Genomic DNA, 18113 nt, shown 5'->3' with positions numbered 1-18113 from the left:
AACAAGGCATGGTTCATCGTATCTTTACTAGACAATAAACAGGAAACATGTTTTTGTATCCCAGCGGCTCCGAAACTACTGAACTGATTTGAGAAATTCTTTCATTGTTGGAAACCTACACACTTCCCGAGTCACATAGGCTACATTTTATTCCGGTACAGGTAGTTGTTCCCACGGGACGCGGGTATGACCGCGGGAAAACGGTTAGTTTATAAAGTCACAGCAAAAATAGCGGGCTTTAAATCAACATACCTACCTACATAAACGTGCCTGGTCGCTTAATGGGCTACTTACAGACGTTTGTTCGACGTAGGTACCTATGACATTGAAGTTTAGGAGCTGCTACAATATTTCAGTACATCTTGTTCATTAAGTGGTCTTCTGGTACCTATTCGGGAGTTAGACACACTAACGCTCCCTCTACCGCTGTTAGATAACTTTCTAGGACAAAATAAAAGACAGGATTTAAATAACTCTATATTTGATATCTGTATAACGTATTAACACTGGCCTTCCCCTATAATGCCAAAGTGCAAACCATATCTTGTGGATTCGTTTAGCGTAACATTCAAAAAGCACTACTTTGCAACACCAACCTACGTTTAAAATAATGCCTTTATAGTTAAATAAGATCCTATAGCACATTATAATATCTAAATATATGAAGTTTGATCGATAATACGTAACACCATTGTAAACTCAGTACTTCCACGTATAGCTGAAATAGGAAAACAATCAGGTACCTACTACGCGATGTATCAAAACTTTACACGTATAATAAAATATATTTAAAAATAGGTAAAAAAACTAGCTAGGTAGTATAAAAACTAAAAAAGGGTTAAAAAATATTTTTGGAACTTTTAACCATCAAATCAGATACATAAAATAATAAATATAGTACCTATCGGTTGACGTCCGATCTCCGTTATTTACTAGATCATGAAATGTTACAACGTAAGAACAAGTCCAGGTAGTGTAGGGCAAAATTATTTCAAAGCTTGGTTCTTAGCGCACTAAGAAAAAAACAATTTCATAGTCTGGCCAATAAATGAGATCGTAGGACAAACCTATTGAGATTTCAGCATTCTATCCCGTGACACAAATGCGCAACACAGCCTTTAAGGATTAAGGATAAAAATAGATAAATTCCTTTCATTTCCAAATATTACATAATACTCAAAATTAACACAAGTTAATGATATTAAATTTCTTAACGAGATACTGTAAATATCAACTAATAGCTACACAAAAATATTTTAAAAAAATATTCAGCTCTTTTATACCTTAATTCGTGGATAAAATCTATCGAAACAAAGAAAATGATAATAATTTCATAGTAACTATTTATGTAAGTACATTAATAATTTAAAATATTGCAAGTTTTATAAAAGCTTGTAAAAATGACTAAAGCATTTCGTGTAAATAAACTATTTTATCAATAAAATAAACATATACAGAATATTCCTATGTGGATTAGAACAACATGTAAACAGTTTCATTTGCATTGAACTTAACTTTCTCATAAACTAGCTTTAGCTGCAAGGTTAATCTGATCGTCAAAATTGACACATTGGATTAACTATGCGCTAAATATACACATCGTTATGTAAATAATAGAGCTGTAAAGTATTCTAGATTTGGTTTTACCAAAGGAAATTAACAGAAACTGTTGCAATGTACTTTCCATGAAATATTAATATGTACTTGCGTATAAACTAAGTATCTAGTTTATATAAGATCGTGGACTCGCGACTTTAAGATTACAATTCGATGCGCGACTGTTTAATGTCTAAATACTCAATGGCTATGCGATTAACACGACCAATTACACTCGCCAATACCTACTTCAGTGTAATCAGGATTGAATATTATTGATCAATCGAACTAAGTAATGCTGTCACTAAGACCTAAGAGAGTACCACATCTATAACACTTTTAAATACGAACAAGACGCCTACAAGGCTACAATTTATACAAACGTGTAGGTAATAAAGTTAGAACAATACCATAAGACGACATATACCTCTACAATGTCATTATAAAGAGAACACTCGAATGAATTACGTAAGTAAATCTATACTGGCTAAGCTGACCATTCAGAACGAGGCAAGTAAATCCTATGTAAAAATGAACAGATATACATAGGTATAGGTATCTAGTCGTGATGCGGAGTATCGTTTCTGTAATAGTAAGTAAGCCTAGGACCTAATGTCTCCAGAAGTTATGAAGATTTTCAACAATTGAATTTTCCACAAAGAAAATTTTTGGTAGAACTGCACAGTTGAAAAATTATCGTTTTTAAAAGACCTGATATAAGTGAGCCACTAACAGTATACAACATTACCTTTCAAATAAAAATCTGTGATTCCAAAATTTATAGAAAATATGGAACAGTTTACATCACATGGGTTTTTATGAACAACATCGGGTCGGCATTTAAAATCGATCGTTAGAAGAAGGCATGCGCTGCATAGTTGCAGGCAAAGAAGAGTTATGTTTGTTAAGTTTTTTTTTTCAATTCTACTCCGCTCAGATATTTATACAAAGTAATTTTATAGTAATAGTTATCGAGGATAGGCGCTCATGTAACGTAGGTCTTAGACCGATGCAATTAAACCGTAGATGAGATCAAGATGACAAATAAATGAAGCGTTATTCATTATAGTTAATAACAACAGTAGGTCTAAAGTAGCTGCAATGCTGTTGCTGAATAAATGTATCATTAACAGACAAGAACTTAACTGGGTCATTGTATTCTGATATTGGAATCACTCCAACTCTTTGAAAATAGTCGTATTTTTCGTATCGTTATCTTCATTGACTGATAGTAAGTAAATCTATAGATAGCTGTAGCTATTCAATAAACATAACATTTATGTATAACAACATGCATAGTGAATTTATATTGTATGTATATATATATTTAGACATAATCTCGTTTAACACCAATATCGATTTAATTTTTATAGATATGCCTATGAGCCCCTTACAAACACTGGAATAATCAACGCAATAAATGTAAGTAGAATATTTGTGTAGTTATTTGAACTCATCATTATAAAATCAATACAAAAAGAAGTCATTTTGTAAATAATATTTCTAATATTATTTTGTTTGCCACCGTTCTACTCTGTAAATAAAGTACTTATAGGCAAGGAGAGCAGCGAAGATTTTGTAAAGGTAATACTTATTAGATAACCGCACAGTCTTTAATCGTGCATAGACAAACCGGTACTTAACTCCAAGCTACGTATAAAAGTTAGCGAGATATAGATATTTAAATTCTTCTAAAATTAAAAAGCATTACGAAGCAATGCTCTGGAATGGATGAGGCACCTTGGGCCTATGTAATGCAATTTTCAGTTATATTTAATTTGTTAACAGCTTTTGTATCACAAAGTAAAGTTGAACATGTACGTACAATGACAATAAAATTAGTAACGTAATTCATAAATATTACTGATCTATCAGACTGATCAAACCTAAGTGAAAATAAGGAGAAAAAAATAAATTAAGGGTAACATAACTACACATTATTCCAACAATATGTTATGCACCTAGCTTACTACACTGGTCTAGGTCTCGCTGGCAACGGTGGTGGTGCACCCTGTCTGGCAGGGACCGGAGGCGGAGGCCCGGCGGGAGGCGGCGTGCTGCTCTCCGGGGGCGGCGGCGGCGCACACGTGGGGGGCGGCATGCTGTCCGCGGGCGGGGACGCTACGGGCGGCTGGGCCACCGACTTGCCTGCGTCGGGCGGGAGCGGAGCGGGGCGCGGGGGCGGCGGCCGAGCCGGGCTTATTGCAGGCGCTCTGGATGGCACCAGGGGAGTCGGCGAAGGTGCTGGAGGTCTGCTAGGTTGCTGTCTGCGAGGCGTTGGAGGAGCTGATCTAAGCGGACGTTCCGGTTGAGCTTCTCCAGACAGAGGCACAGTATTGTTTGAACACAAACCTATTTCAGATCGGACAATGTCAATCCAATTAGGAGTTTTTAAAGTGATTTGAAGAGGGATTGAACAAGCAGATATTTGCCCTTTCTGTGCCGCTGCTAGGGCATTTTGTCCTTCTCGAAAAGTAATACTGAGAGAAGAATCGTCAATGAACCGAACTAATGTTACTTCACCAATGGTGGATAATTCCTGCAGCACAGCTGCTACAACGTTATCGTCAAACGCTGAGTCTTCACTGTTGTATTCTTCAAAAGGTTGGACAATTATGCTAGCATCAGGGGGTCCAAGGTCCTTCACTACTTCGTAAAACACTTCCATGCATTTTGTATAACTAACCTGCAGTACTTCGATTTCTAGAATTGCGATAACTGGGCGATGATCGCTTTGTTTCAGTTCTGCGCGACCATAATGTAACAATTTGCCTGCTGCTAGTTCTGACGTGCTATCTGGATCAATAGTATATTTTCTGCTTCTCCACAACACGCGGTCGGTCCAGGCAGGGGCTCTACATTTCTCACTCGTATCGTAATCATCACTGAATAAATCATACTTATATGTGGGGGGGAATGTTATTTCACCCTCAAAACAATTTTTGAACACCAAACCTTGTTCTTTCTGCTGTATCAATTGATCATGGTCTAAGATTCGTTGTAAATTATTTTGTGACACCAATAGACGTATTTCATCTTTATCGAGATCGACGCGGTAGTTAAAGTCTCCACACCAGAATACATAATCGTGAGAGTATAGAGAGCGGCCCATTGGGAAGGCGGTTTTTCGAGTTATTTCAGTATAGTCGGCATTACGCTCTGTAACCTGAGATTGGCCTGCAGCAAAATGAGCACATACAAAGCACAGAGATGTTCCATAGAGAACCATTCGAATGCCAACTGATCCTTTGTTTCCCGTGGTTCCACCTAGACCAGTTTTGACGCAATCAAGAGCAACATCTCTTATGTGAGGTATTAGGTCTTTCCTGACAAATATGAAAAGGCAAACCCCAACAAGTTGATGACTCGAGAGCAATGTGTAGGGAGCATCTCTGCATAACACCTTTTCCAACTCTTCACTCCAAGCTTTTGCATTGTCAGTGCTGGCTGCCATGATATTGCTAGCATTTAAGTCCACAATTTCTTCAAAGCCAATTGCAAATATATCAGATGGGTGTTCTTTTAAATTAACTGTGTTGACTAAGGCTGAGTTAGGACAATCCAGTAACCAGTCTGCTAATGAAACATCTTTATAGGCAAGACTTCTAAAATGTTTTCCTCCATTTACATTGTATGTGCCAATAGTGATTCTTATAGTAGTTGGTTGTGTGAATTCACTTGATCTGCGACACATTTCCCTGAGAACTGGTGTGGAAGTATGCAATAAGTTAGACGGTAACAAAATACGCGAGCGATCAGCAAGTTCAGAGTTCAAAGTAGAGCCTAAGAGTAATATATCAATTGCCTCTTGTTTGGAATTATCTAGTAAATTATTTTGAATTGTTCGAGCAGCAGACCTTGCACCATCAATTAGTTTAGAGCCCCCTTGTATGGCACCAGTGCCAGCATATATTTTAGAAATTTCATTGCCATTATTGACCCACATTTGTTTAAATACTTCTTCAAATCTGCTGACATTTTGTTTTTTGTCAATACATTGCAATAGCATCAACTGAATTGCCAACATTTCCAAACCTATGAATGTTTGTATAGAATTGGTTCTGTCCAAACAATCTAAACAATTTGTTCTTATGGCTCCTTTTTGGATGTTATATATATCTGACCCTTTGGCACTGAAAATGCTTATTTCATCATAATGTTTTTCAATAATTTTCCTGAACTTTGCTAATGCATTTTCTATAGAAGAGGCTCTAACTTCTTGATGATAGTCAAAAATTATTTGAACTACATCATTATGTGCAGAGTCATTTAAATGTTTTTGAAATGCATTACTGAGAGTGGCTTCACCTTCACTGCCTCCAATCAAACTGGATCCCAACAAGTTAACAACAATCAATGATCCGTAGTTACGTTTTAGCTGAGAGAAATGTCTATCACATGCACTGGTAGATGCATCATATCCTCTAGACATCTTCACTTTGTGTGACCCTACCTGTATACCAGGTTGCTCCCAAAACAGTGGGACTGAACCTCTTGTCTGTATGTAAGAGGCTACTGAATCATCAATGTAAATAGCTTGCTCAGTTTCAACAAAATTAGCCACATTACCATCATCATTACAGCCTCGCACATTAAATCTAGTGCCAGCACGCTCACAGCTGAGTCGAGACACTAGTACTGCTCTTGCTTGTCTATGTCCAACATAAATGGTCCTTATTTCAACAGATCCACACATAGCTCGGGTTAACCACTCTTCACAATCAATTCCATATCTTATTAAATGTATAAACAAAGTCCTGTTCCAGAAAAATCTGTTGTCTGGGCTCGCTCCTTTACTTTTTCTTTGAGCGCACAAAGTGAGATCAAACAGATTGGTTGACTTTCCTGAATTCCATGAAAAGTAGAAGGTCCCAGAGTTTATTAATTTCCTCACTTCAGACACTTTGTCTTCACCTTGTGTATGATAGAACAAGGGTAAAAACTGCGTCTGGGTAATTTTGAAAACTTCGACGTCTCCTATCTTGCCGACGGAGCAGCAGCCCGTGACGAGGACCAGGTACAACATACAACTCTCGCCAGAATTTAACTGCAGTACCCCAAGAACACCGTAGGCGTCCGCTATTTTATGGTATTGTTTTCTCAAAGTTTCTGTTTCTTGAGACGACAGAGATACTACAGCTTGAGACTCGAAGAGAAGTGCACAGTCTTTATTTCTATGTTGCAATATTATACTGTATGGGTTCGGCGGAGCCGATTTCTCCAGAACTTTAAAACCTTTTGACATAGCCATGATTATTAGAGACCCTCAGTCACTTACGTGATAATAACAGCCATCCGCCCCCTTATTTCGAATACAATTTTGCACAACAATCAACCAAGCAAAATCCAATGAGAAAAATTCTAAGCAAATCGGAATCACAAATGTCAAATTAATACGTCAAAACTAATATAGGGCATCAAAAAATTGCTCCTCATCGCTGTCACTGGGTAATGTACCCAAAAGACTGGCAGCATTGCCACGTTGGATGGCAATGCTCAACCTCTGTGCGAAATAAAAGCCAGCCTTTGGGTCCCGGGAAGTGTCTATACCCAAAATTTACAGTTTTCTTTGGCAATGCTATAGATACCCAACAAAATTATTATACCGGAACAACCTGTTAGAATCCGCTGTTGGCTGTCAACAAGGTGATCCACTCGGGCCTGTGATTTTTAGTTTGGCGATTAACCCAATTATTCGGCAGCTAAATTCTGAATTTAACGTGTGGTATCTCGACGACGGGACCCTGGGAGGCAACAGAGATACTGTTCTTAATGATTTAATTTTCCTAAAAGATAAATTCCACGACATTGGCCTCGACCTCAACCTATCTAAATGTGAACTTTTTATACCCGACTCGACTGACAGACAGACTATTCTTCAAAATTTCCTCGCAATAGCTCCTGAAATTAAACCGATAGACCAAAGTTCTCTTTGCCTCCTTGGATCGCCTATACTGGAAGATTCATTTTCGGATTTTATTGAGAAGAAAATTCAAAATTTTAATGATGTTTCGGAAAGGCTACTCAAAATTAATATGCATGCAGCCATCACCATCATACGGTACTGCTGTTTTGGACCAAAACTTACATATAACTTGCGTGCTTCCCATTTATGGAAGCACACCAACCTTTGGACAAAATCGACGAAATTATAAGACATACACTATCATCCATTTTAAATGTGGCCTTGGACGACAGAGCTTGGTCTCAAGCGACTCTTCCCATCCGTATGGGAGGACTTGGCGTCCGTAAAATTTCCAGTGTAAGTTTACCAGCCTTTATTTCCTCGGTCCATGGCACTGAGAAATTGATCAGGAAAATATTACCCACCACACTGGTCAATTTTGAGGTGCCAAGCCTGACTGAGGCTTTAAACGCTTGGAAAGTCGCATGCCCGAACACCGACTTACCCGCCAACCTGTCCTCTCAGAGACAGTGGGATGAGCCGCTCTGCAGAGTAATACGGAAAAGTTTAATCGATACGTCAATGACTTCTGCAGAGCGAGCGCGCCTACTGGCTGTGGGTGAATGGGAGTCGGGTCTATGGCTTCTTGCACTTCCGTCTTCAAACACAGGCACCATGTTTGATGACACCACCTTCAGACTCGCCGTTTGCCTCCGACTAGGTGCTCCATGCTGCTCTCCTCATCGCTGCCACTGCGGGGAAGCTGTCAACAGCCTCGGTCACCACGGCCTGTCGTGCAGCCGGAGTGCCGGCCGCATACCACGACATGCCAACATAAACGACGTGATCCGTCGCGCTCTTGTTGCCGTCGGCGTGCCAGCCGTACTCGAACCAAATGGCTTAGCACGCGATGATGGCAAGAGACCAGACGGCATGTCGCTATTTCCGTGGAAGGTGGGTAGGACTTTAGTGTGGGACGCGACATGCGTCGACACTCTTGCGCCATCTCACCTTCCCGGAACTGCATGTCGTGCTGGCTCCGCCGCTGCACAAGCAGAGAACCTCAAGCGGCGCAAATATAGTAACCTTATAGGCAATTACATGTTTGAGCCGTTTGGGGTTGAAACTCTAGGGCCGTGGGGTCCGAGCGCCCACCTTCTTGCCAGGGATATCTCCCAGCGCCTGGTTGACACTTCCCGGGACCCAAAGGCTGGCTTTTATTTCGCACAGAGGTTGAGCATTGCCATCCAACGTGGCAATGCTGCCAGTCTTTTGGGTACATTACCCAGTGACAGCGATGAGGAGCAATTTTTTGATGCCCTATATTAGTGTTAAGTTGTATATATATATAAGTTTATTTTATTTTCAATTAATGTAAATATTTTGTGAATAAATTCATACGTTATTGTAAAAAAAAATACGTCAAAACTGTCAAACGGGGAAATAACATCGATCAGATTGCCAACTTTACAGTATAAGGTCAAAGGTCACGAAGGTTCATTTGTAACCATAAACTACGCTCTCTGTAAAGTAGTTTGCTATTGGAAAGATTTACATACAATTTTAACCAAGCAAATCAATATCTGTCTCGACTTTTCTAAATTTTTTCGATTCGCCTTGAGGTAAATGCTGCACTGTTAGCGGGAAATTTAAATTTATATGTTTCACACTCATGTTAATTTTAGATTTAAGCCGTGATAACATAATTCAACGTTATTTTTGTTCTCTTTGTTTACAACCGAAAGTTTTCACAATACAAATGTAATCCGAAATACTAATCATTTTTTGTATTAAAAAATATAACGGGAGTGATAAGTTTTTTTCGGAGTTAAACAGATGCATACTCCCACTTACAGTTGAAGTATTTACTCTTGGTGCTCAGACAAAGGCTTCCATCAGAATAAACCGAAAGAACGTTTTGGGAATGGGTACATTGATATTGGATTGTGAATTTACATCCATTTTGGCAATTATAAATATCTTTTATTAATTTATTGTAACTCGTGCATACATCTATATAATACATCAAATAAATACATTTCATTACAAACTAAAATTAACGTATTTCTGATATAATGCAACAGAATTGACATTTACATTCAGTCGGCCGGTATTTTTTTGTACATAATCTTGGTATATTTCGCGAGAAGCCTTGGAGACGGTCGGCGGTATGACGTCTACTGAGCTGTCGATGGTGAACGCACTGTTAACAGTCATCACCACGTGGATATCCGACTTGTACCGAGGATTTGAACGCCGTTCGAAGTTCACGTACCTTTTATACCTGTGAAAGCATCATTTATTTTGACATGTTTTTTTTTGTTCAAATCTGCTTACATATTAATATAATTAAAAAATAGAGAGGAAACATGTTTCGTTCATTTGTTTGTACCGTCAAGACCCCGAAACTACAAACCGATTTGAAAAATCTTTTACTGCAAAAATCTCTATCCTCAGGTGACATAGGCTATATTTTATTTGGGTACAGGAAGAGAGTGCAGCCGCGGGAAACCACTAGTGATCAATATCTAGAAATTCAATTTATCTTTTTACTTACATGACCATGTCACGTTTATTAGGTTCATTCAATAGTACCCTATTGCGTCGTTTAATAGCTGGGAACAATGGCGTTTCCTCGACTTCCTCTGCCTTTAAAACTTTGGCCACCACAGTGAGTGGCGAGGGCACTGACAAACGTGTGCTTGGCGTTGAGTTCGTTAAGTCGTCGTCGGTTGATGAATCTCCGTTGGAACTGTGGATTGTTAATATTGTTTAATATTTTTTATTAATTGCTATTTTCTTGTAGTGACTTGGATTCGTCCAAGATGAGAGTTATAGACCCAACAAGCGAGTTTATCATGTCAGGGCATCAAGCTTTGATCCGCAAAGATGTTAAAAATCAAGGGAAAAATTATATGATACAAAAAATTTGTAGGTCCTATTTTTGTTAAATCCCCACTTGGCTCGGTATATGAATATCAATTTGGCAATGAGTATTTTTTTTTTTAATCGGAAGGAAAATTAACAATTGAAGTGAAGCGGAAAGGAGTATCAGACTTTCTCACGAAAAATTATCAGTGATGAAACCAATTGTAGTTTTGCAAGCTAGAAGTTAATCTCAATACATACTCGCTAGAATTATTGGACGTTGTACTTGAACGCCCACTGATCACCGGGTTCTTAGAGGTCGGGCCTTTCGTCTGTCCCATCGCGCGGCCCCTCACTACGAATGGACTAAAACTTTCGGAGAACGTAGGAGCCAAGTCGCGGAGCGTGTGGAACATCTGTGAAAATAATAAGAGATGGGTTGAGTTCAAACTCATTTTCTTATTCCAAATAGGCCTTTTGGCGTTCTTCCGAAACGTCAAGCTATTTGCACGGTTCCAACGCACTCGTTGGTTCTTCTCCATGAGACCAGTGGGTCTCATGGAGAAGAACCGGCAAGAAAGTCCACAGCTACTCTTTTCAATGTATGTTCATGTACACATGTTTAGGCAAATAGGTGTCGGCAAACTTGAAGCTGGCAAGTATGTCCACTGTTACATAAACATGATTTTGTGTAGCATTTCTCGCGAATTTTTACGACTGAACCGCCATTAAGTTTAGCATCTATCTATACCAATGTGTCAAGTACACTTGTGTTAAGTCTCACTTTAAATTCGAAGCACTCCATAAGGACGGTATACTCGAAGGGTCTATTGTAGTCATGGTACGGGTCCACCATTTCTATGGTGCTGCTGCTGTCGCCCTGCATGCCGATGATCTCGCAGCAAAGCTTCCGCATCTCGTTGCACGGCAGCGGTAAGTGGCGGAGCACGTCGTCATCCCACCATTTTGTTAGTGATCTGAGAAAGTTTAAGGACACTTTCTGTTTTAATAAATAAATAAAATGGTAGGAAATATCCTATGTAGCTTGATGGATTGGGTAATAGAAACAATACTTATGGATGCCTTAATTATTGTTAATTTTACACGCCAAAGATGTTCAAATGACAGCCCACTTTTTTATCGAGCCTTCCGAAACGCAGGAGAAGTCATCACGAAAAAGATGGTCACCCATCCACGGACTAACTGCGCCAATCGTTGCTTAACCTTACAATCGATGGACTCGTGCGGTTCCCTCTTAGCAATGAGCTTCTCGTAATGCTTTATTATAACCTAACTAGACGTTTTCCCGCAGTTTCACTTGCGTCCCACGAGAACTATTTCCCGTACCGGGATAAAATATAGCCTATGTTTCTCGGGAAGAGTGTAACTTTCCAACAGTGACAGATTTTTTTTTTATCGGTCGAGTAGTATTTGAGTTTATCCATTACAAACAAAGAAATAAAAAAAAGTTTTTCTCTTTATAATATTTTTTTATATTATATCTAGCCTGTAGTGTCCCACTGCTGGGCAAAGGCCTCCCCATCTCGCTTCCACTCTTCCCGATCTTTCGACCGTGTCCACCAAACCGGACGATAGGCGTCTAGTTCGTCACGCCATCTCTTCCGGGGCCTACCCCGCCTGCGGTGTCCATCCTGAGGTATCCACTGGGTGATAATAGTGGCCCATCTCTCCGGATGCATTCGGCTGACGTGTCCGGCCCAGTTCCATTTTAATGTCGCCGCCTTTTGGCCTACATCAGCGACTCCTGTTCTGGAACGTATCACGGTATTCCGTATGCGATCGGTCCGTTTAATACCTAAAAGGCTACGTTCCATTGCCCTTTGGCAAACCTTGAGCCTGGACTTCTGACACTCGGTGAGAGACCAGGTTTGCGCACCGTAGGTTAGGACGGGCAAGATACACATGTCGACTAACTTTCGCTTGAGTGAAAGAGGAAGGTCCCCTTTCATGTATTGTTTCATGGACCAGTAGCTTTTCCAGGCATTCTCGAGTCGGCGATCTATTTCCTTCTCTTGCCTGTTATCGAAAGAAACTAACTGGCCCAAGTAGATGTACTCGTCGACATAGTGTAGAGCTTGCCCATCTACCTCGACCCTACGTTTCGTGCTGTTGGTCATTGTGTGTGTCTTGCTCATGTTCATTTGAAGTCCAACCTCCAGGCTTGCCCTGCTCAGATCTTGGAGCATTTGTTGGAGCTCTGCTGATGTAGACGCAAAAAGAACGATGTCGTCAGCAAAACGCAAGTTGGTCAGTCTTTTGCTACCGATGACGATGCCTTTAGATGTCCACGGCACAGTGAGTTTTCTGAAGACTTCCTCCAGTGTACAGGTAAACAGATTAGGGGAGAGCGGATCACCCTGTTTTACGCCTTTTTCTATGTGAAATGGTGGGCCAGGGGAAAGTAGTTTAATTGAAGCTGTGCTGGCTCTGTAGACTAACTCCAAAAGCTTTATATAGGTCTCATTCACTTCTTGCGAGCGTAAAGATGTAAAGATCGCTGTGTGTTTGAGACTGTCAAAAGCCTTAGAGTAATCCACAAAAGCCAGGTATAACGGTTTATGGTATTCGTTATATTTTTCTATTATTTGGTTGAGCGTAAACAGATGGTCGGTTGTGGAGAAGGAAGGGCGAAACTCAGCCTGTTCGACTGGCTGATGCTGGTCTAGCTGGCCTCTGATGCGGTTATGTACAATTTTAATAAAGAGTTTATACAGATGGGAAATTAGGCTTATGGGTCGATAGTTATTGATTTCGGACTTGTCACCTTTTTTATGGAGAAGAATTATATTGGAGTGGGCAAATTGCTTTGGTATCTGACCAGAATACAAAATAGAGTTAAAAAGATTAGTGATATGGGGTATTAATGTGTTTTTGAATAGTTTAAGTATCTCAGTACTGATGCCATCTTCTCCAGGGCTCTTGTTGTATTTTAAGCTTTTTAGAGCTGAATCAATTTCACCACTAGTGATGGGAGGGATAGCATCAGTGCAGAGGTAATCAATAGGTTCAGAGGGTCGCGATGAATCTGAGTATAAGGTTTTGTAAAAGTCTGTACATATGTGGGTTATTGTATCTCTACTATGCTGTTTAACACCATTTCTGTCGCGCAGACACGTCAACCATGTTTTGTGTCCCGAAATTCCATTTTTTGCCGATCTTAATGATCCACCTCTCTCTAGAGCAGTTTTAATTAATTTTGTGTTGTAGTTTCTTAAGTCTTTCCTGATATGTCTTTTTACTTTTTTATCCAGTTTCTATTTATATAGTTCTTTATAATATTAGTATATGTAATTACATTTAACGATTTTGATTACCTGTTTCTAGGTATATAAACCATAGCCTCAGGGTGGTGTAGATAGTAGTCGCTCTGGTACTCCCATATGGGTGCTCTAGCGGGGTCCGGTATGAACAGCCCGAGGAACAAGTTCATGGTGTTCTGCTTCTCAGCATCAGAGAACGTGTTGGAGTAGTACCGACTCAGGGTTTGCATTATGTCGTTGCCGTGAGACGACCATGGAGCCGTTTTACGATATGTTTTTATTCTGAAAGGAAAGGAGGAATAATGAAAATGCATATTAGTATTATGCTAGTACATAGTAATTTCCAAATAAGGGTTTTATGAAAATTTCGTCACTTTGAAAAAGTTTGTGAGAACACTCCCCATTCAGGGAGCTGTTTATTTTTAAAAATTGCTCTTTATTGTTTTTTTTTTTTATAATTATTATAACGGTACTTTACCCTATTTATTTGTAATAACCTTATTAAGGACTTCATAAATGTGAATGGTGGACATACCTGTGCACTAACTGTGAGCCTCCGTACTGCAACGCTAACGTGTCTCCATGGTCTTCATACAATCCTTCAAGCAGCCTGGCGCAGTCAGAATCGAACTCTATATTCGGTTCTCCTATGAGTCCCAAGGCGTATAACTGGAAATAAAAGAAGACTTTATATGACGTCACGCAGAAATATCAAGATATTCGACCCATGATGATTTGAAAGGACTAAGCGGAAGATTAAGATCATAAGATTCATAAAAGGAACGTCCTTTAAAATTCTGGCTAAGAACCCTCTCGACAAAAATTTATTTCAAAAAGCCTTTTAAGTATGGTGTAAGGTGTTTCCAGACATTGTGACGTGAGAATGACAATCGTGGGTTTCCGGACATTTACAAAGCCTGGAGCCTGCAAGTTGGAGGTTTCTCCGTATTTCAGATGTTGAGCTGCAGTCTCTGATCTTGTATACTAGACTTCGTTGTTACAATGCCACGTCATAGTCCTTCAAGCGGCTTTAAGAAAACACTGCTGCTGTGGTTCGCCAGCTTACCCTAGAAAGAAAGAAGGTTGGAAAAAAGGAGGAAAAGGTCGTAATTACCTGGTATGCCAGTACGCACTTGCCGATAGCGAACTGTGCGGTATTGGTGCGGTCGAGGCAGTCCACACAGTTGACGCGCACCAGCCCGGTCTGCAGGCGGCCGGCGCGGTGGCCGGGCGCGCCCGCCGCCTCGCCGTACGCGTCCGCGCTCAGGAACACGCCCGTCTTGCGGACTACCGTACGAGCTATAGCTGATAACCTAGAAATTATAATAACTATGTTATTGGTTTTATGCCCACAACTGTACATTATTGTCTAACCCGTCTCTCAGGCAGGTGAAGCATCTGCCTATCAAGTTTTATGTCAATCGGCCCAGCAGTTTATTACATTAAGACCTTATATTAGTATCTACGTTATTCATAAGATAGTAGACTCAAAGTACTTGTGACAGGTTACTTACTTATCCAAAACTTTAGCATCAGATCTCTTGTTAGTCCTAGCCATATCCAAGTGATAATACTGTACAGCATGCTCAGGCGGCAGGAACTGATTCAAATATTTTATTCCATTACTTATCACATCTGTTAACAGAGATTCATGCTTCTTCTTCTCTCTTTTCTTCACTAAATTCAAGAACATAATTGGAGAACCATATCTTCTCATCAGATTGTTTAAATGCTTGCCTGGTATCTCAGCAAATGGATCACTTAAATCAATTGATATTGCTGGTTTTGGCACCATTTTGGATACATCTTGGGACCAGAAGCTGGGTATTGATCCTCTCAATTGAACAAATGAGCTGAATCTGAAAAAACGAAAAAGAGAAATCAGAACTTGAAAATGGAATATGGAATGTGCTAAGCAATTAAGGAGTTTGTTACCTGCCAGCTGCAAATGATGAAACCATTGAATCATGAACAATTTGTTCAGTTTCCACCTCATTGGCTACATCTCCATGCATGTTTGCTCCTCTCTTCAGGAACCTTGTGCCTGCATACCTATTGCTCCTCCTTGCTATGAGTGTGAGGTATATTGGTCGCCCAAATATGTTTAAATTGCTCTGTTCTATAAAGCCATGTACTATGTACAGGATCCAGTCAGGGTGTAGGTGTGAATGTACTGCTGATAGTAAATGACTGTTCCACACAAATCTCCATTCTGGTACTGTGCGCACACCAAAGTCTAATCGATTTTGCTGACAACTGGGGGAATAGAAAATAGACCAGTATCAGCATATTTATGTTAGTGAAACTATAGAAAGAAATGTTAAATAATTTGATAGGTAATTATAAAACCATTACCCAGACTTTTGCCTCTGTTCCAACTGACTCTTCCAAGTTTCAAATATATCTTCATCATTATCATCATACTTGTTACACTCACACTTCTCTTCAGTTTCCTGGCTGGTAGAAGATCTAAGATTCATGTGGTACACCGCTGCTGTCACAGGCTTAGGAAATAAAGCTGGGGCCAGCTGCCTTGGAGGTGCCATATTCATTTGTAGTGTGTGAGTCACATCATAACTATAGCTATAATAGAAGTTTGTAGATAAGTCTATGGCTAGGAACATTTTCAAGTATCTCTGCTCGTCTGGGTGAGGAGGCTTACTGCTCTCATTAGGAATGTATATTGTAGCTGTGTCTTCTATTTTGTAAATGGAATGTGAACCAATGACAGCCACTTTTCTTCTTTTCGTTACTAATATTATGTAGTAGCCTTCTAAGAATCTTATGAAACCTGAAAATATTAGAAGCTTTAGTTTAGTATAACATTTAATAATCAACAAACAGAATTAATGTCTAAAGGAAAAAGATAGATAACAACCACAAGATGCCACAGTATTCACATTAGATGCTATCAAGGGACTGTGTGCCAGTAAATGGTCAAGCTGAACCTTTGATTTATTTATTTAATAGTTTTGTACACATAAAAACACAAAGAAGAATAAATAATAGAAACAATTGTACAAGGGCACAGCTTATCTCTAAAGAAATTTCTTCCAGCAGGCAGAATTTCCTATATTATATTACAATTTTTGTGATTTTCACTGTTGTGCCTCGAAGCAATATTAATACAAAATACAATATATCTACTTGTGTAATATTCAAGAAATATTTACCAACAATTCCAAATGCTGATACAAGTTTGTTAAGGCCAGTTCTGCCCGCTCTGTTCCCAAACCCTATCATGTTGAGTAACTGATGTATCTCCTGTTTGTTGTACTCGAACTTGTCGTCAACCAGTATCAGTTCTCGAGGGTCAGTTCTGTCGATCTTCAGGACACGAAACCTCGTTTCTGTGTTATTAGAACCTATCAAGTAGAACCTCTGAAATATAAAAAAAAATTAGGTATAAAGTCTGTTTAGCCTTTTGAGCATTTAATTGAAAGAAATGTTGTTCATGTATAGTGAGTGAGTCTTTTTTGTTTGTTTAATTTAGGTTTTACTTACAGCTTTGGTTTCGTAAAGAGCTATTCGTTGTATTGAGCTTATTATCGGGTGAAACATTATACTTTGCTTAGACATTTTGGTAGGAATAATAGCACTTCTCGGGTCTACTGCATGGGATGAACAGACACTGGATTAGTTTTGTAAGTAATAATAAATCAATTACTTTTCATTTACAAAGAAAGTAAACAATTTAGTAGGCGTAACAGCTGTTTTTGTTTATGTCAACGTCATTCTATTTCAAGTGTCAGCTGTCAAATTCATACTGAAATAGAGTAGATCGCCAAATCGACTAAAGCGTATCACTGCAATATAGTTTATTTTCTAATTATTTCTAAATAAAATTCGCTGTATGGTTCATTCAGGTCAGGTTATACACCCATTAGCAATACTAAAATGCAGAGTTATTGAAGCATCAATAGACGTGTTATGCTATTCTACTCGCATTTGGCTTATTTTAAAATCTTGTAAATGGTAACACTGAGCTAACAACAGAAGCACCAACATAATAAATTAATTACATGTTCCACTTTTTTGAAATATTGTTCTTGTAAAAAAAAAATATGATATTGTAAAGTAATTTTAACAGATAACGTGCATTATATTTCCTAAATATTTAAATTTAAAATTTATAGAGAAGCACCTACATGTACAGGAAAAAATCAAATTAATTGAATGAATTAGCTAACTATATTTGTTTAGTAGAACATCGTTAGGGTAAATATTTATGGTGTAAACAGAATCTTGAGACCAGAATTGGTTTTATTCTATATCTTTAAAGAGACCTCACTTAAAATAGTAATTTAGACCGTCAAGATATTTTTTATGGTTGATAAAATGTCAGAGGAGATCGATTTACATTATTAAAAATTAGACTCATGCACACTAACTAAACTCCTATCAGATATGAAAAAATCGAAATATGTACCTACGTCAGCAGTATTAGACCAGTAGCATAAAAA

General features: G+C 39.0%; 2 protein-coding genes across 2 annotated transcripts; both read right to left on the bottom strand.

Annotated features, from left to right (window-relative positions):
* Positions 1-464: 464 nt before the first annotated feature.
* Positions 465-6995, bottom strand: LOC110371599 (synaptojanin-1). The gene has a single exon (XM_021327922.3). It carries the CDS (start codon positions 6845-6847, stop codon positions 3566-3568), a length of 3282 nt encoding a protein of 1093 aa, XP_021183597.3. The 5' UTR covers positions 6848-6995; the 3' UTR covers positions 465-3565.
* A 2467-nt stretch (positions 6996-9462) lies between these two features.
* LOC110371642 (polyphosphoinositide phosphatase) lies at positions 9463-17251 on the bottom strand. The gene is made up of 12 exons (XM_021327990.3): positions 17155-17251; positions 16824-17031; positions 16006-16441; positions 15586-15906; positions 15165-15509; positions 14765-14963; positions 14186-14319; positions 13705-13932; positions 11154-11346; positions 10631-10785; positions 10059-10253; positions 9463-9785 (listed from the first exon to the last, which is right to left on the bottom strand). The coding sequence occupies exons 1-12, from the start codon at positions 17227-17229 to the stop codon at positions 9545-9547; spliced, it is 2730 nt and encodes a 909-aa protein (XP_021183665.3). The 5' UTR covers positions 17230-17251; the 3' UTR covers positions 9463-9544.
* Positions 17252-18113: the final 862 nt, after the last annotated feature.

This window comes from Helicoverpa armigera, chromosome 13 (assembly GCF_030705265.1).
Source record: "Helicoverpa armigera isolate CAAS_96S chromosome 13, ASM3070526v1, whole genome shotgun sequence".
Lineage (NCBI taxonomy): Eukaryota > Metazoa > Arthropoda > Insecta > Lepidoptera > Noctuidae > Helicoverpa > Helicoverpa armigera.
The sequence above is the reverse complement of the archived record's forward strand: the minus strand, read 5'-3'. Positions and strand labels throughout refer to the sequence as shown.

Excerpts from the sequence above, each read along its gene's own strand:
- LOC110371599 (XM_021327922.3), bottom strand. The coding sequence starts at position 6,847 with ATGGCTATGTCAAAAGGTTTTAAAGTTCTGGAGAAATCGGCTCCGCCG.
- LOC110371642 (XM_021327990.3), bottom strand. The coding sequence starts at position 17,229 with ATGTCTAAGCAAAGTATAATGTTTCACCCGATAATAAGCTCAATACAA. Across the intron at positions 13,933-14,185 it reads GGCTCACAGTTAGTGCACAG|AATAAAAACATATCGTAAAA; the intron begins GTATGTCCACCA and ends CTTTCCTTTCAG. Across the intron at positions 10,254-10,630 it reads ACGTCCAATAATTCTAGCGA|TTCCAACGGAGATTCATCAA; the intron begins GTATGTATTGAG and ends AACAATCCACAG.